This window comes from Phalacrocorax aristotelis, chromosome 2 (genome assembly GCF_949628215.1).
Source record: "Phalacrocorax aristotelis chromosome 2, bGulAri2.1, whole genome shotgun sequence".
NCBI classification, from domain to species: domain Eukaryota; kingdom Metazoa; phylum Chordata; class Aves; order Suliformes; family Phalacrocoracidae; genus Phalacrocorax; species Phalacrocorax aristotelis.
The window spans coordinates 39,122,942-39,141,904 of NC_134277.1; the positions used below are offsets into that span (position 1 = coordinate 39,122,942).

General features: G+C 40.6%; 2 protein-coding genes across 8 annotated transcripts in view; one reads left to right on the forward strand and one right to left on the reverse strand.

Moving 5' to 3' along the window:
• Window positions 1–8,689, reverse strand: part of HACL1 (2-hydroxyacyl-CoA lyase 1) — a 26,019-nt gene extending 17,330 nt beyond the window's left edge. The window contains exons 1-4 of the mRNA XM_075083162.1: window positions 8,455–8,689; window positions 6,877–6,981; window positions 1,540–1,580; window positions 130–210 (exon numbers count right to left, since the gene is read on the reverse strand). Coding sequence (XP_074939263.1) covers window positions 130–210; window positions 1,540–1,580; window positions 6,877–6,981; window positions 8,455–8,529 — 302 coding nt within the window. The 5' untranslated portion in view covers window positions 8,530–8,689. The remainder of the gene's footprint in view (window positions 1–129; window positions 211–1,539; window positions 1,581–6,876; window positions 6,982–8,454) is intronic.
• Window positions 7,025–18,240, forward strand: BTD (biotinidase). Of its 7 annotated transcripts, none has more exons than XM_075083165.1 (6): window positions 7,025–8,292; window positions 10,049–10,155; window positions 11,878–11,954; window positions 13,454–13,688; window positions 15,189–15,338; window positions 16,771–18,240. In XM_075083165.1, exons 3-6 carry the CDS (start codon window positions 11,926–11,928, stop codon window positions 17,953–17,955), a joined length of 1,599 nt encoding a protein of 532 aa, XP_074939266.1. In that variant the 5' UTR covers window positions 7,025–8,292; window positions 10,049–10,155; window positions 11,878–11,925; the 3' UTR covers window positions 17,956–18,240. The 7 variants fall into 7 exon arrangements, with proteins under 7 accessions (XP_074939266.1, XP_074939271.1, XP_074939265.1 ...); XM_075083164.1 differs by lacking the exon at window positions 7,025–8,292 and adding an exon at window positions 8,694–8,906; XM_075083166.1 differs by lacking the exon at window positions 7,025–8,292 and adding an exon at window positions 8,694–8,836.
• Window positions 18,241–18,963: the final 723 nt, after the last annotated feature.

The window sequence follows — 18,963 nt, forward strand, 5'->3', positions numbered from 1 at the left end:
TTTCATTACCCACAAAAAAGGGGAAAAAAAAAAAAAAAGTCCTATACTAAATACTGTGGAGCTCAACAGCTACAACAAATAACAGCAAACAATTCTTAGAATTTTAAAGGGAAAATGTAGTTAAATTACCAGCAGTTCATGGTTGCATTTGCCATCCCACCAAGTGCATGTAAAAAACCTGGACCAGACACTACGAGACATACTCCTGGCCTAGAGAAAAGCAAACAAACAAAAAAAGAGGTAGAGAGAAAAGGAAAGTGAACACAGGGAACACCAAATAAATGACCAACAAAAATCAGTACGATGCCGAAATATAAAATATTAAAGTTTTACTCATGTCATCAAAATGCAAGAATAGCAAGGCATTTGTATGAAGGACTATATAGACAGGGGAATCAGAAATCATTTAGCTGTATCAACCCAATTGAAAAAGCAAGTCAACAGTTGTTATGTGCCACCCACACAGAGGTCTGCAACATATTCAGGCTCATCATAACACAGCTCCTTACTTCTTTTATTGCATTTACTCCATCATCTAGTGTTTGCTTATATGGAATTTGGTAAGCCACATATGTCTGCAGTTTTCTGAACTGCACCTTAACACTTGATATCAATGAAGAAAGCTCACAAAGGAAGAAGTGCATCTGATTCAACACAAATTTTATTATAGTTTAATTCAGGCAGAGGCACTTATTATTCCAGCTGATAAGACAAAAATGACAATTCTTAACCACTGAGCATTCTTTAGTAACTTCACAGACTCTTCACATATCAGAACAAAAAAACCACAAAACAACAAAAAAAACAACAGCTTACTTCCAGAGGATTATTCAAAGGAAGAAAAAAAATGCAAAACTGTATAACACAGGTGGTCAGGCTTGTAGACAGAATAAGGAATGATCACCTGCATCATCGGGTCTGCAATTGTGAGCAAGCAGACACCAGATGTCTACTTTGGAAAAGGATCCATGGGATACCCAAGAAGCACACCTCACAAGTCACAGTCCGCAGAATGCTTCCCAACAACATTAAGAGGAAAATGCAGCAGAGAAGAGGAAAAGCCAGTATTTCATGTCAGAAGCAGCACAGAGGAGACTGGAAGGCATATGATCAGTCTCTGTATTCATAAGGTATTTGTTGAATAATATGCCAAGATGATAACATTAAGGTATAGCAGGTCCACCAAGTTGCAAGAAACATAGGTGGCATGATTTCTGCCCCTCATACCAGTGGTGTTAAACTACTATCCAGAAGTTAAAAGAGGAAAAAGATAGTTATGAGATGGACAATATTAAGTAGCTTAAGCACCTCCTTGTTCCTACCCAGAATCATAACAATAGAAATATTGATGACTGCTTATCGGTCATCAATATTGATTGACAGTTATTTTAAAATTCATGCTCCATTTTAACTGCCCTACATCTGCACATGCTAAGAACATCCAGCTCCAAAACAGAAAAATCATTCCTAGCTTCTAGCTGTTGAGTCTAGCACAGTTAATATCATATTATTACAAGTATTAATAAATATGCAATGTACCTGCCAGTCAAATATCCAACAGCAGATGCAGCATAACAGGCCTATTGAAAATATTGAGTTAATTATACAGTTACTATTATATATACATTTTATGATATCTTGTACATAACTTTCAACAAAGATACTGAAAACAAGCAGGTACAGTTTTTGCCCTGATAATTAGAGCTTAATCATAAGAAGTACCCCTTTACCCTCCCCATTATAAGGTGTGTTCATAAAGTCTTACCTGAAAAATCTCAAAACTCGTCCCCACATTGAAGGCTTGTGTTGTTCCAGGATATTACATTAGGAATATTTGATGTAAAAAACAACAACAACAAAATCATAAAAGAAAACCCCCTAACCAGGGAAACAAAATGAACAGAACAGCATAAGAAACTTCTGTCTTCTACTGCCTTCTAGACTAACATGGAAGAGGGATATACAAGAGCAAGGCAACAAACAGAAATCCAGCTATCACTGGAATGACTGATCGTATTTCAGAAATTAAGCAAAAGGTTGAAATCACACACTGAAGAGATTAATTAGAAGATTAGGGATTGTCTTTTATGAGCTGAGCTGCTGAAGTACTTCTCACTCCTTTTCTGGTATCACACTTGGCTTTAGTATTTTGACATTTTAAATAAAAATTACATTTTGAATAACTTTCACAAAAGTAATGCCTACAATGTGTGTTAACATAGCTTAGCAGCAGTTATTATGAAATAAGTTTTTATGCTATTCCTGCAGTAATATTAAACATTCACATATAAAGTTCACCCAGTAACAATACGTGATTAAGTAGAAACAGAAGCTTACAGGCAACCCAAGAACTCCAAAGGATTCACACATGTGACACTGTCAACTCCCTCCCTCTTGTTCTCATGCTTTTGTCTTAAATTCATCAAGTTCTAACACTTCAGGGAAAAAAGCAATTTTGCAAGTTTGTAGTTTGGGGTTTTTTTTGTTTGTTTGAAATGTAACCTCCTGGCCTTATAGCCTGCCTCTTCTGGCAGAACTCTATTCTGAAATAGAGATGTGATTTTGTTTTTATTTGAGTACTATTGTGGTAAGAATAACAACTAACACAAAAGCTCCTTCTAAAAGTTTACAAAGCTACTAAACATTTTTCTCAAACCTATGAATAATTCTAGGTAACACAACATGTTAGCAATGTCAGCTTAAATGAGTGAAAACAGAGACTTCTTGTAAGCTTTTACACAGAAGAAGAAACCGTCTAATATCCTCATGTTCCTACAGATACAGATCAACTGTTTGAGGAGAAGGTGGGGCATAGTAGAGGAATAATAAGTAGCCCTTATTTTCTATGCAACATTAGAATAGGGCGTTGTTGACAAAAAAAGTACATTGACAAGAAAAATCTCTTTCCACTTTTCATAAGCCTCTGGCACAGGGAAAATTGTTGCTAATATTCAAGAATTAGATAACAATTTGATGACACATCTGTGTGCAAAAGTTTAGAAATATTTGGAGTAGTTGTTACTAAAAATCTTGTTAATGGAGCTTAAAGCATGGTGTTGAGTTTCCATAGCATTCATTTTTCAGGTCTGAGTGGCAAATAAAGCAGTACATAGAATTTGGGTTCATGTACAGCCATTGCCATTAAAACTTTTACTGCCTCATTCTGCGAGGAAGCAACATGACTAAATATCTGTATGTAGAGGAGAGGAGGTTGTAAATAATTTTGAAGGTATACTTAAAAGATTTTTTTTTTTGTGTGTGTGTGCACAGTAAGAATGAAAACCCATCTTACTTATGAACCATGCATCCCCACCACCAAAACATGAGTAACGGCACTCATATTATCTGTTAAGATCACAACCCAGTTGATCAGCTGAAACCAGATCCTTATTTTCCTCAGGCAGGCAAGAAGGACTTAGGCGTATAAAACGCCAATGACCACCAAACCCACAATCAACGTTACAAAGAAACATAGGAGGTCCAGATGCAGGCACTGAACTCAAAAGTCTGCAACCACCCATGAGTGCTGGGTTTGAACTGTAGCCAAAGCAGAGGCCTGTTGCTCCCATAGAAGTAGAAGCACACTAAGCAGGGTTTAATTAGTCTGTTTTCAACTCAAACATAAGCAAACTAATACAACATAGCTACTAAACAATGGTTAAGCATTTCTGCACCCAGTGGGCCAGTGAAAACAGCACTGCCATGCCAGGAGCACGCCTGAAGCCCTTATTCCTGTCAGGCTTGTGATCAACTTGTAACAAGAACTTGCTGTATGAACCTAAGCTTGGGACATGTTGTCTTTTGTTATGACATACAACTCAAGTGCAGGCCTTGAAAATATGGACACAGCTTTAAAGCAGCAGTCCCACAATAATAAGCAACTTGCTGATGGCCAGTTACTGGTCACTGGACTCCAAGACTGGGAAGACACTGCTTTTGGTTTAGGAAAAGCAGCAGCTGCTAAGCAAGGGAGGAAAAAACACCCAGAACAAAAAAAACACCAACAGATGTGCAATGGGATAAGGCACATGTCTTGGTCTGGGAAAATAACACCCATCCAACACTGCACAGTCTGTAGTCCAGGCATTGAAGCCAAGGGGTAAGATTTGTTCAGAGACCAAAACATCTTATAAAATGAGATCCTGAATCTAAGGGGTGGAAAAAAAAAAGATGTCTGTTTTGGTTCCAGCTGCCCTTATTGCGGGAGTTCTCCAGTCTGATTCCCCTGACAGCTAGCACCATCCATACTAACTAAGCTGTACCAGCTCCAGCACCTTACATACTCATGACTAACTTAGGATACAATTATCAAGAAGAGATTGCTTCGAATATGTAGTGGTAATTATTATTAAAGATTAAGAACTAAATGTTAGCTATGTGTGCGGTTAATGAATAACATAAAGGTTTTTTTGAAGTTTAAAACTGGCCTGAGTTATCGGTCTTCTAAACAATCACAGCAACCTCTGATTACCCAGGGACAGATACACAAAACACCCTTACTGAGTTGCACTGTAACTATTCAGTGTTCAAGTGGCACAAGGGACATGGGTTTAACTGCTTCTAGCAAGCTTATGCCATGTTACATGCCACAGGAGACTAGCTAATGGATACTGGTAGTTCTACTTTGCTTTTAACCTCATGCTTTAACCTAGTTCTTCTAGTCAAAAAGTTTATTCTGAAATTTTATGGGCTTTTGCTACATCTGGCCCAGAAACGAGGCAGAAACTCAACCCCTGGAAAAAACTTTGTTTTCCATATATCTCAGATCATATACAGCTGCTCCCTTTATTGGTGAAGGCAGCTGTACACACATCTTCCACAGCCAGACCACACAACTAATAAACTTGGACAATTAAAACCATGACATGTGTAAATACTAAGTGTATCTTGAATATACTATGTATAACCATGTACCCCCTCCTCTGCCAAGCAATTACTCTACATCTTCACTGAGGACAAAGAACAAAACAAAACCCACCACAAGATATATCTTTGTTCACCATTTTCCATTCCCCAAAGAAAAGAAACCCTGACATTTTGATGTAAAAACAAGTCTTCATGTTATTGTTATTCCCCTAAGCAAAAGTACCTCACCATTTACACAGCAGAATGCTTCTTGTCTTCTTCAATCTAACAGAAAAGAGCCTAGTAAAGAATAATAAATAGGGCAGCATCTCATTTGGCAGTGCAAAGCAATCTTCTGTTAATTACAGACACATAAGAAAATTAATTTTAATCATGTTAATAACCGAAGCTAAAACTAGAATACTTGCTAAATGGCCTACAGGAATATAAAGAATGTGTTGAATTCCCAGTCCTTCAAAGGAATCAAATACACCTTTTAAACATATTTGTATATATTTGCCTCCCTCACATTACAGATTTTCCATATAGACATGCATTCCTCTGAAAATTCTCACATTCCAATACAAGGATGTAATGATTAGACAGCAAAACATATAGCTTATGACCAACTGATTTAGGAGCACTACTATTTTAGTACTTTATTGATGTCTGGGACAATCCATGAAGGCTATGAACTACACAGTGGAAAACAGAAAAAGAACACTGTTGCAAAATACAGGCACCTGAATACCGCGCAGGTCCAGAATATTAAAAGAAGCTCCTTGCAAAAGTGCTAAAATTCTAATTAATAGTGTTCATAGAGATACCAGATCCATAAACAAGTTAAAACACAAGAAAAATCTCCTGATAAGATAATAATCGATAATCAAACTATTTATTTATTTGTTGGCATCACCTACGGAAAATTGACAAACATAGTAGAGCAACTGTGAGTATGGAAAGCTGATGGTTCATTTGCTAGCAGTCCAATATCATCAGCTTGTGTAGCAATCGTTGAAAAGACTTATAAACCTGTGGTTATTATATTCAGCCTCAGACTACCTAACTACCGAATGCTTAAAGAGTTATTACTGGGGAAAACCAAACAAATTGAGAACTAGTGGCATAACATCAAAATGCTAATGAGCTTGAGTCCAATTTCTGACATCTAGACAATAAAGCTGGAACATATACAATTAAGGCTGTCTAAGCCTATGTTCATGCTTGATTTTGAGCATTCAGAAGCATTAGAACTTTCTACAGTGTGCTGAACTTTTAGAACACAGTTCAAGAAAAAAAGATACTACGATTATTGAAAATAGTCAGGATGAGTTTATCAGCAGGAAAACTTTCCTCTTTGGGCACTGCAAGAACGGAATAGAGACAAAGAATAATCTACCTTTTTAGGCCTGTAGGTAATAACTCCTAATTAAAACATTCTTCCAAGCAAAAAGCAAAGAATTAGCTAAGAAAGCTCTAAAAAATGAATTAAAATACTACCAATCAGAGAGAGAATGATAACATTGTCCTCATTTGGAAGGCATCAGAAAAAGAAAGTGATGGTAAAAAAATCTAAGGGAGAAGTATCTTGGAAAATCTATACAAAAGTACAGGAAAAAAAAACCCCACCAAACCTAGATGAGCCTCCCCAAAAAGAATCATATAAAAATCTGACAAATATTACTTGAAGGAGACAAAATTGAACTTTTTCTCTCTACAGTAGAATACTTTGTTCAAATTGTTTTGCTCCCTATATCCATTCTATCTTCTCTCCCTTAAAGATGTAATTCCATTAATAAAAAAAAAAAAAAGAGGGAGCACTTTAAAAATGGAAGGGGGAAAAAGAAACACCCAACCCAATCCACCAATGCTCTCCCTTATCCTAGAATGACAGCAACTGCTTCCCTACAGGTTCTTTAAAGAAGCATTCAGAGACTACATTCTTCCTGGTAAGAAAAACGTAAATTAGATTTCATTCTGTTGTGAAACAGTTGAAAGAAGGAATTGGTCCTACTATAGATATATACTTACAGCTTGTTCGTTTCTCATCCCTACATATTTTATTCCAACAGCTTGGACTGCAATTGCGATTTCAGTGACTGGAATACCAACAATGCCAAACATGTATTCAATACTCTAAAGAGAAAAATGTTAGAAGAAATCAGAATTGTTTCCAAAAGATAGCTTTAATAAACATGTGAAACACAGTTACACTAACTATACAAGCAGTCTAAAAGTAAATTGTAAGAACACATATATTCACATAAAATGCAAATATATCCATTATGCCCAGAGGAGGGCCACTAAGTTGGTGAAGGGTGAAGACCAGAAACCATCTGAGGAGCGGCTGAAGTCACTTGGTTTGTTCAGCCTAGAGGAGAGAAGACTGAGAGGAGACCTCATCATGGTCTAGTTTCCTTACAAGGGGAAGAGGAGGGGCAGGCACTGATCTCTTCTCTCCGGTGACCAATGATAGGATCCGAGGGAATGGCAGGAAGATGTGCCAGCGGAGGTTTAGGCTGGATATCAGGAAAAGGTTCTTCACCCAGAGGGTGGTGGAGCACTGGAACAGGCTCCCCAGGGAGGCAGTCACAGGCCAAGCCTGGTAATATTCAAGAAGCACTTGGACAACGACCTCAGAGACACGATGTGAATTTGGGGTTGTCCTGTGCAGGGACAAGAGTTGGACTTGATGATCCTTGTGGGTTCCTTCCAACTCAGGACATTCTATGATTCTATGATAAAAGTTCACAGGCCACTGTGGGAATGCATACAATGGCAGATAGTGCTTGCCGCTCAGTCCTCTGTAGTTGTGCCACTGCTGGTAGGCCTCCAAAATTCAGTGCCTCCATGACTGTTCAGCTCAGCTTCTCAGTCAACGTATGTTTAGTTTTTTTTTTGACTGACCATTTCTTACTCGGGATATCCAAGTTGTATCACCTTCCTGTTTCTCAGTATGTCAACTTCAACTCTTCTGAAAATTCCTTGTATCGTTACATGTTCTTACGCTTTCACAATTAACAGAAAAAAGGCTCCAAGAAACAACTGGGATGGTACCATGCCCAGGAAACTTAGAGATGAAAGGACTATGCTTATTTTTATCACAACTGCACTACCTTTTCGTGCATTACAGACCAAACAGAAGGCCCTTCGCTACGAGCAGCACCCCTTCAGCACTATCTCAAGTTTAGAGACAACACAGACTTGTGGTAACTGCAAAGGAGGAGCCGCCAAGGGCAGTGGGCGGTCAGCAGCGCCTGACGGGGAGGGATGCCTCGGTGGCCTCGGGAAGGTGTAACCTCGTACGAAGGAATAAAGAAGCACCGGGGGAAGCCGCGCAGGGGTCATCGCCTCATCGGGCCGCTGCGGCAGCACCTCCCTCCTTCCCACAAGGCGAGAGGGCGAGCGCTCCCCGCCCGCCCCCGGGGCACCGGCAGCGCCGCCTAGGTGAGTCCGGCCGCGCGCGCGCGCGCCCGCTCGCTGCCCGCCAGCCCCCGCGCCCCGGCCCGGCCCGGCCCGGCCGGCCGCCCCCCGCGCCGCCAGGCGGCGGGAACTGTCCCCCCCCCGCTCGCCGTAGGGAAGCGGCTTCCCCCGACCCCGCAGTCTTACTTGGGCCTTGAGGGACTCAGCGATGAGCTGTGCCCCGCTGACGGCCTCCCCGTCCGCGCCGCCCCTGGACGCCATCCCGATCCCGGTTACCGGCCGGAGCCGCTCGCCAGGGAAACGGACGGAACAGGCCCCTCGACCCCCAGCCGAAGGGTGGGTGTAGTTGACTGACACGCCGCCCAACCAATGAGACAGCGGAGAGGGGGCGGACCTGACGGGCCGCAGGCATCCACCTCTGACCCCGTTGGCAGGCGGCGCGAGACCGGGGCAAAGGCTGGAGGAAGTCTCCTATTGGCTAGAGCGGGCACCCAATCAGAGGCCTGCCTTTCCTCCGCCCCCCCGCCCCACGCGGAGCAGCCGCCAGGGGGCGCCATAACCCCGTCCGGTGCGGTGTAGCGTGAGGCTCGCGGCGCGCCGGCGTGTGGGGGGGCGGCGGTTAAACGGCGGCAACGAGGGTAACGGCCGAGGCTGTCGGCGGCTGGGGCGGGCGCCGTCGCGCACTCCCCCTAGTAAGGGTCAGGGGAAGCGGGAGTAGCGCTCCGTCTCTCGCCGAGCGATCGGCCTCAAAGCGGGGCAAGCGGGAAGGGGTAGTGGGGGTGACCGGGCCGGCCCAGGCTCCCCTAAAGCCGCGCTTGGCCTGTGGCAGCTCGATCTGTAAGGCCCGTGGGAGCTGCAGGGCGAAGCGCGTTTGTAACTAGGGCGGGCGCCGCCGCGGTGTGATGCTCCAGCTTTGTGGACTTGGTCAGAGGTCGCTAACGCAGAGCTGGGCAAAGTATAGGGTGGTTTGAGGTGAAGATACCCGCCACCAGCATTTATGAGGACAAGGGGGAGCGCAGAGTGAGAGGTTTCTCCAGAATCCTCACCAAAGGATGGGACGCACCATTATACTTAGCTCTGCCCATGCTGGCCACGTCAAGCTTGCAGGTGTCTGAGAAGTGACACAGTTGGCATATTCTGCCCTGCCCTCTGACTTGTCCAGAGCAGAGAGACTTAACTCAAGACGGTAGCACAACCAGAGAGCACTGGTTGTGCTACCATCTTGAGTTGTTTGAGCTGAACCACTAATAACAGCAGCATTCAATTCATCCTCACTCTGTCACCACAATAACATAGGTCTTTTAATTATGAGGCAAAGTGTGTTTCAGGAATACTGGGAAACTTTTTACAAAACATTGCATTAGAATGGGCAGCATTTTTAAAAATAGATTGTGCCTCTGGACAAAAGCCAGGAAACTTGGGCAATATTATGTAATGCATTGCACACGGAATAAACATTTTTCAGAAATGGAAATGAGAGATACCAGTTTACATTGAGCTATGATTGCATTGTTAAACAAACCTTCATAAAAACCTGTAAAATACTGTGTTAAAATGGAGTGCAGCATGTTAAAGCAGTAGACAGGAGGGGTCAGGGGGAAAAAACTGAATTTCACTACAGTTTTACATGTGTGGGCTGCTGTGTTATGTATTTTATATATTAGAATGGCAGCAACATCACAATTCATGAATATCACTCGATGTAAAAAAGACTTAACGATTTTTTTCATAGCAAATTTAATATTTTGCCTAGTAATTATTACTGTTTCTGTTACTACAGCTTAGCAGGCATTTGCTATTAATCACTTAAGAGGACCCAGGCTAGTGCTGTGCTACTGCTTTTTACAGTCTGTTGGATTCTTCTGAGAATAAAGGCAGTAAGAAGTGGGGTATGTATTGCCTTTCTCTGTGTATACATCTGTGTGCGGTGAGAGTTGACAAACTTCTAAGTTTCCAAAGTTGTTGAAAAGTGAGTGACTGGATGCTTTACTTCATAAAGTACTGAGGTTAGATGGTTCTGAAAACTGGGGAAAAACTTGTCTGCATCAGCATCCAAACTTAAACACCAGACTTTCTACCTTTTGTACAGAACTGTGGCTAGAATAGTGTGACTGCATGACAGTAATACTGCTATGAAGTACTTATATTTGGGTGAGATGATCCTGCTGAAGTGTATCTGCCATGCAAAAGACCACATAAATCACAGGAAGGGGACAGAAAAAGAGATTAAATTTCAGTTCATGAACATTTCTTTTGAAGTCATGGCTCAGGTGAGGTGACAGCTCTGTAGACCCGAATCAAATTACCTTCTCTTCAAGCAAAAGATTTATTAGATAGTGTAGCACTTTCTGTTGGGGGGGGGGGAACAAAAGAATGTGGCTGAGACTTGCTTGGAGTTTCACAGCCTAAGGGCTGAGTAAACCCTGATGGTATCATTATTTTGGCTGGAAAGGTTATTACTATCCCCAAGCCCAGCCTTGGAGCTTGTCACATCTCTGTGTTAGAAGCAATCCATGAGGGTTCTGTTGTTTAAGCTGTCCAATAGGGGAGAGGCATTAGGGAGCCAGTAATCACAGCCAAGGGTAAGGGCTCAGAGGAATTATTTTAGTTATTAAATTATTTTAGTTGTCCCAGATTCAGCCAGGTGGGATTGTGTAACTGGATGTTCAGTGCTAAACCTATTGTGCATCTAAACGAGGAAGGGATTCAGGTTAGTACTTTGGAGTGTTTCTGACCACCAGAAAATGAACCGTGACAAAAATATGAGAATTCTCCAAGCATATCTGTAAAATACAACATTTTGTAGAAGCTCATTGCCTGTTAATTTTTTATGTTGGTGTGTTTGGCTTAGAAGGCAAAAAGGCTATTTTCCTAACACATAGCAATTCCATCCTGTGATCTGAAACTCTCCAACTTTTTCTGTCACTAGTAATGATGAATTCTAATTACATCATAGTTGACAATTTTGTTGAGGAAGGGATGACTAGAGCCCATTCCTGTCCTAAATAGGCATTTTGGCTCTGAAGGGATGACAGAAATAGAAAAGATAGTTTTGTCAGCGAAGTGCCACACTGTGTGTTTATTTTCAGCAGCTTCCTTAACCGTGAGAGGCTTCCCACCTCTCCTCTCCCTCCCACTGCTACTGCTTTATATCTTCACGTGTACCTTGGTATTTCATTTGCCAAACTGAGCTGCACAGGCAAAGTAGGATCCTTTCTTCTTGATAGACGTTGCCAAATCAGCCCCTCCCCATAAGTACTGTTTTCCTCAAGATGCAGAAGAGCAAGGGTAGCTTATTGCACATCACTTCTCAAAACTTTATATAAATGGAGTATCTTTACTACAGCTGTTTACAGAGATGCCAAGGCTTTATTCTGTTTTCATTGTGCTTCAGGTAACTTAAATTCACTGTTGAAGGCATGTATATGTGTATACATTGGCAAATTAAGCCTCAAGAAAATATGAATATGTAGTTGAACTTAGCAGCCTCTAATAGCTAAGTTACTCATGGAACCTTACAGGTGTAGTTGCATATTAAAACTTTTTGGTTGAGCAGACAAGTCTCCTGCCTACTATAGGTGCTAAGGTTATGATTTTCCCGTCCTACACGGGATTGTGCTGCTATCAAACCAGTGTTGCAAATAGTGTGTAGACCTCATGGAAGCAAACAAGTGGCTTAAACTAAGGTATTACTTGCTAAATGCTTTTTGAATAGCTTTCTTCATGCTCCAGTTTGTTCATTGTCAGGTACTAAACCAGTGGGTGATTAGACAAAAAAACAGTACTGAGGATTACTTATGAGCTGCTTTTCATTCTGGAATTTAAGAAAAGAGATATTTTAAGTTAACTTGCCATAGACTTTCTTTTTTAGGTAGAAAACTACATTTAATATAACATGAATAAAAAATAAAAACTGTATTACTTTAAAATTTATCTCTATCTCCTGCTGAACTCTTAATAGGAACTAGAGAAGGCTCTTCAGGCATGTGTCTTTCAGGTTCTGTATTTGCTTTGGAAGAATTCAGGGAGTTGTGGATCACAAAGACTGAAAAACACCAAGAGTGTTTTCGAACACTTTTCCGCCCCCTGGATAAGAATTACCAAAGAGCAAATAGAAGTGAAAAGCCAGTAACTGAACTTGAAGACTGTGGGCTGCCAATATACAGCATCAGTGCATCTCTCCTGCATGGTCTTTCAACCTCACTGATATTCAAGATTTAATTCCTTAATGATACCAGTAACACTGTTAGAAATACAGAATTCTCATACAGTGAGAATAACATGGCATTTCTATAGTATTTCTTAAGCATTGCACAGCCTTTGGCTGTGTCAGCCAGTCCTTGTTCTGTGTAAGTAATGGTTTTCCCAACTTTGGAAGTCAAGAAAGGCTACATGGGGAGCCCATGTTGGAGAGAGTGCTCCAGCCTTTCTGACTCATTAATTCTTCATTTTTTTCCAAGAAAAGCTCAGTAATGCAAATTTTCTGCATTTTGTATGGATTTTTGATTTATTGTTTTTACTATGAAAGTATTTTTAACCTTACCTATCTGCATTTTATAGGAGGAACGCAGATCTGAATTAAACTCAACATTTTTATAAATGTTCGAAAAAGCTGCACTGTGTGAGACAAATTAGTCTATTTATTACATACATGCGGTTGGAATAGACTGAATCCATAATCCAGCAGGAGAGGCATTTTCATGATAGAAAGATAGATAAATGGAGAAGTAGTGTCTAGTGTAATTCTTTTGGCAATTCTCTGTTTCAGTATTGATAAAGTAAGTTCTGTCACTACTTTACTACTAAATATTGTGTCCAAATAATTTTAGGAAATGCTACTTTTCAATATATCCCCCATCACCAAATGGGGGAGAAATTGCAAATTTGTAAGCTGCTTTTAACTTTTCCCAAAGATGTTTTGATGCATGGTGTGGAAGATCTATAAATGAATGGTAAAGTTAATTGGAAAGGGAGATGAAGCAAAGAGATCAGTAGAACTATACACAAAGCTAAAATTCTTTTAAACAGGAAACCATTACTTAAAGCACCAACACAGATTGAAGGTTTAGAAACAATAGACACATGGTTGTTCAGGAATTTAAAACCACCACACTCAGTTCAAACTGTTTGTTTGTGCTGTTTGTTGCTCAAGATCCACCCACCCCACCTGGTTTTTCCACTGTAGGTTTATGGGCTACACCATGGTGGATCTGTGCTGGAAGCTGTCCATCTGCTTTTTCTGCTTTCAAGTTGTCTCAGGAAGAGTTAAGAGGGAGGGGCATTATGTTGCTGCTGTGTATGAACACGAGTCCATACTGAGCCCTAACCCAACAGCCCTGGTTGATCGACAGTCTGCGCTGGAGCTCATGGGCAGAAACCTTGACATCTATGAACAGCAAGTAGTGGCTGCTGCAAGACAGGTATGCTGCAGCTTAGTAGCAGTTGCGTGTGTCCTATGTATATATAGAGTAAGTGCTATTTGAGGATAATCTTCCACATTTGCGTTCCCAGGCAACTGAAGCCATATTTATATACATAAGTATGGTCTGTTTTTTCAGACATTCTGATCTGCCAGCAGCTCTGAAAAAAATCAGGCCAATTAGCAGCTTGCCTAACTTGAGTTATTCCAAGCTTGGAAAAATATGCCTATAGTTATTTAGTATAGGGCAATTAATTTTCTATTTTGGTCTGAATACCTAGCTCCTTTCTGTTTTCTGAAATGGAATGTTTTTATTGAAAGATTGTCTTACAGGCAGCTGTCTTTAGGTTTGATTTTATGCCAGTGCTCTCAATGGAAATTCCTGAATGTTTCTAAAATCTAAGCAAGTTAAAGTCTCTGGAAATGAATGTTCCACCTTAACAACTTTGTGGAAGTAAAGTTTTCCATTCCTTTCTCCTACTCTCCATGGAATGGTTCTCAGTCTAAACATAATTAGAGGGGAGAGACTAGTATTTCTGGCTGTTCTTATGCACAGCCCTCTTTCCTTCCCGCCCCAAGAAAACCCAAAGCTGGTTCTAGTCAGAGGAAGCAGGCATTACTGTCCCTATGCAGACAAGACCTGACTTGCAAGTTTCACAAATCCATTGTTTTGTTACAGAAGAATAACAATTTTTATATAAATTGAAAAAGTGGTGGGGGTTCTTTTGAGAGCGATGACTGGGCATCACAGTCCATAAACATAATAGCTATTTTTATGCAGTACTGCGTCCAAGGCACATAAATTATCCTAAAGCCATAGCACAGATAACACATTTGAGCTGACTTTTGAACGGTCACAGGAATTTGAGTGACTTGCTGTGTCTGATTTAAAAGGAATCCACCACGTTTTTAGGAACAGATCTGCCTCAACTTCAGGTAGAGCCAGCCTAGCTCTGGCACGACTACATATCTACCAGAATCTGCATTGCTTCCACAGTCAAGCTGTTTCTGAAAACAATACTTCTAGTACCCTATCCAACCCTATATACCTCATCAGGGTATATAGCCCAGACTAAGTGATGCTGCACCTTTGACACGGATACCACACCTTTGACAGAGTTCATCTGCAAAAGTCATAATTCTGAAAAAAAGATTAAGACAAATCTTAACATTAGTCTTTGACCTGAATGCTGAATAGAGAATACTTTTGGTAAGAATTTGGTTGAAGTCTGCTCTTATTTGCATGCTCTTAAAGTAGTGTCAAATAGGTTATTTTTCAAGCTAAAGGTATGCATTGGATTGAAGTTTTTTTTATACATATAGTTACACCTACTGTGAAGTCAAAGAAAAGATATTTTCAAACCATGTTCATATCAAAACATACTTGGGTTATCCTTAGCTTTCTTTAGCTCTTTTTGCCCATGAGATTTCCCTTTTTTACCCCTTTGTATTTAGGTTGGGTTTGCTTTGCCTACAAAACATGCCTTTATTTTATGTACAGGGAGCACAGATCATTGTTTTTCCTGAAGATGGAATCCATGGCTTCAACTTCACCAGAAGCTCCATTTATCCCTACTTAGATTTCGTTCTGCATTCACAGTCTGTGAAGTGGAATCCATGCAGAGAGCCATATTTGTTCAATGACACAGAGGTAAATGTAGGAGTGATTTCTGCAGAGGGGTGGAATGACTGAATTCTAGATTTGTGCTCCAAGTGGGAAACTAGCTCTAGTAGTTTTGCTTAGGGAAGTAAGCAAGAAGCTTAACAGCTCGTAGTACCAGATTCTGTTTTCATGAAGTCTCAGTTGATGCTGGTTTCATTCTTAGCAGAGGAGGGGTTTAGATACATGCGTGCAAGAGGATTAGCTTTTTTGTGAGCCATCTGGATTTGTCATCTCCTCCTCCCCAAACTATGAAATGGTGATGACTGTCTGATAAGTTGTGTGTGATTTTATTTTGAACAACATTGTTTTATATAAAACAACACAGCAGTACCTTCACTTTTGATGCATTCTTGTTACTCAGTTTTAATGACTTAATTACATTAGAACATTCTGACTTGGTGGTTGTGTGTAAAATGATTAGCACAAGTAACAGGGCTTGACGTGCTATAATGTAACAGAAGTCACAGCTTAGCACAGACCAGGTGTGATTACAGAAGATGTGACCTGCAAGTTACAAAAATAGTACTTGAACTGACTGTCCTGAAACTGAAATGAAAATAACCGTGCTTAGTAATGCAAGCAATTTCTTCTTACTAAGGTTACAGTAGTCAATATAATGAAAGTAATTACTATATTCCTACCAAACAGAATTTGTGTGCAAACCCATATGCAGTTGTAAATGGTGACCGACTTTGGCCTGTGAAGCTTTACTACCAATGGTCATGCACAAGCAAGACCTCCGTTTGCTGTTCAGATCCTGTTTGCAGATTGCTGTATTGGCAGCCTTTGGTACAGCTGACTATGGCGTAGAAGAAACATCCCAGTAATACTTCAGTCTGTGACTTGTTGTATTTCTTTTCTGTAACTAAGCAGAATTTATCTGTTTACATCTCTGCTACTCCAAGTTGTAGCTCGTAATGGCTTTTTTTTTAAAATTTAGAGTATGAACATGGAGTTGCAGGAACAAGCTGCTGCAGGTGCAAATGATCATTGTTAGGTGTTTGCTGTTCTAAAGGCACACCCAGGTCAGTAACGGTGCTTTTTCAAAGTTTCCAGTTTACCTAGGGTGTTTTAAAGCCATTGGTGCTCCTGCAACAGTCAGAATGTTCTGAAAATTAATGCCCTTGAAATAGAGAGATCACTTACTTACTTACTTTCCAGGAAATAAAACCCAGATAATTTTTTCAAAGCTATTTTGAAATTAGTATCCAAAATACTTTTCAGTCTGGAAAGCTACTGGTTCCAATAGCTTACATCACAAAATCATCAGTACATTTAAATTTTACAGGTAAGGTCAAATGCATTTAATTTCCAGTTGAAAAATAATAATTTGAAAAGTATTAAATATGTCACAGCTACTTAAGTAAAACTTTCCCCTCCATATTCTGAAGTGCTTACATTTCCCCATACTGTTCTCCAGGTGGTTCAGCGTCTGAGCTGCATGGCGCTGAAGAACAAAATTTTCCTTGTGGCAAACTTAGGAACGAAGCAACCCTGTGAGTGCACCGATCCTCACTGCCCGTCGGATGGAAGATATCAGTTCAATACCAACGTGGCATTCAGTGATGATGGTACGCTGGTAGCCACATATCGCAAACACAATCTGTATTTTGAATATGCTTTTGATGCTCCTCCAGAGCCTGACTACAAACTCTTTGATACCCCGTTTGCTGGCAAGTTTGGTATGTTCACATGCTTTGATATATTGTTCTTTGAGCCTGCAGTGAACCTCATCAGAAAACACAATTTGAAACAAGTTGTGTATCCAACTGCCTGGATGAACCAGCTCCCACTCCTGTCTGCTGTAGAATTTCAACAAGCTTTTGCAACAGCTTTCAACATCAATATCTTAGCAGCTAATATCCACCACCCTTCCTTGGGCATGACAGGGAGTGGCATATATACTCCAGTCAAGTCGTTCATATACCACAACATGGAAAGTTATGGTGGCAAGCTCATAGTAGCAGAAATACCTGTGATTACCACAGATTACAAAACCAGTTTGGAGTGTAATGAAAGATTCAGAGAGAACTTAGATCACTCGTGCAAGACTTTTACAAGCGCCCCAATGGATGATGGAGTTTGCTTGAAGGAGGGACAAGAGACCCCCGGCAGAGAATCAGAAAAAGGAAATGAACAGTTACCTCCTCTATTTTATGCAGAAATGATGTATGACAACTTCACTTTTGTTCCTGTATGGGGAGAAAAAGGAGAGCTCCAGGTTTGTGCTAATACCCTTTGTTGCTACTTAAATTATCAGAGAGCTGTCTTAACTGATGAATTATATGCTTTGGGCGTTTTTGATGGGCTCCATACAGTGCATGGCACATACTATGTCCAGGCCTGTGCATTAGTAAAGTGTGGTGGTCTCAGCTTTAGCACTTGTGGGCAGGAGGTTACAGATGCCACTGCTCTGATAGATTTCCAGCTATGGGGAAATATGAGTACCACTTATATCTTTCCTTTACTGCTGACATCTGGTATTACCTTGGACTTTGCTGATCACATGGGCTGGAAAGACAACCACTATTTCATCAGCAAAAATAGAACCTCTTCTGGCCTATTGACAGCTGCTCTGTATGGACGATGGTATGAAAAGGACTAGTACAGATACTTGACTGAATCAGAAAACAACTGCCCATATTTTCAAAAATACATATCTTACCATAGGTTGTTGAACATCTGTACTGCCTAGAGCTTCAGGTACATTTGTTACAAGACTGACTGATGAGATTCCACATTTGAAATGACAAGTGAAGCACCTAACCTACAGTCTGTACCTTGGTGGCTTATGTCCTACCAGTAGTAAAGGAATTGCCGTGCAAAGGTAAAGGCTTGTTGTAATGTGTTGAAATCTTTTATATTGGGAATATAATATTTCTCATTTCAACTGATTTGTTCCTATTCATTTAATCCTTTGGTTTTCTGGGGTCCTGGCTGGGATTAAAGAAATGAATGGAATGGCAAACCAATGCAAAAGGAGGAAATATAGGAAAGGGAATGACAGCACAAATACTGTGCACGACATGCATGAAAATATATCTGTATACATACATATAGCTTGTATGTGGTGAGGTTCTAATTTCTCTTTAGGGTGCCACGATTTATTTTTTCTCTTGAGTCAAAACCTCCCAGCTGAAATCATTACCATTTACTGGCCACTCAGTTGTCCGTAATCCCGTTCCAAAAGTCAGTGAGTTCTCTTGTAGACTTTTAACAGCAACTGAATGTTACATATGTGAACAGCTACAGACCAGCTAGGCTGGGGAAGAGGGTATAAAATGATTGTGAAAAACTAGACTGCATTAAGACATAATTTCCAGCCTGATGTGCAAGGAATTGTGTTTAAAGAAGACATCAGCAACGCGTGTCAGTGATTATGTTATGTACTGTTTAAGTACTTTAACTTTCCCTGTTTAAAAGAGAGGTAATTTTAAGGCTGTTTTGACTTTAAGACTTTTTATACGTTGTTCATAAATTCATTCAACAAGAGCTATGAAAAGCACATAATGAATTGTGGGACAACAAGGTTTTTACATAAATACTTGTATGCCAGATGGCAGGTTCCTGCTGCTCAATGAGTAAAGCACAGCATTGTTTCCAGAGCAATAAC

Bases quoted from the DNA above. Each gene is read 5' to 3' on its own strand.
- BTD (XM_075083165.1), top strand. From the start codon at position 11,926: ATGGAAGCAAACAAGTGGCTTAAACTAAG. The intron at 11,955-13,453 runs GTATTACTTGCT...TTTCCACTGTAG, and splicing joins AACAAGTGGCTTAAACTAAG to GTTTATGGGCTACACCATGG. The intron at 15,339-16,770 runs GTAAATGTAGGA...ACTGTTCTCCAG, and splicing joins ATTTGTTCAATGACACAGAG to GTGGTTCAGCGTCTGAGCTG.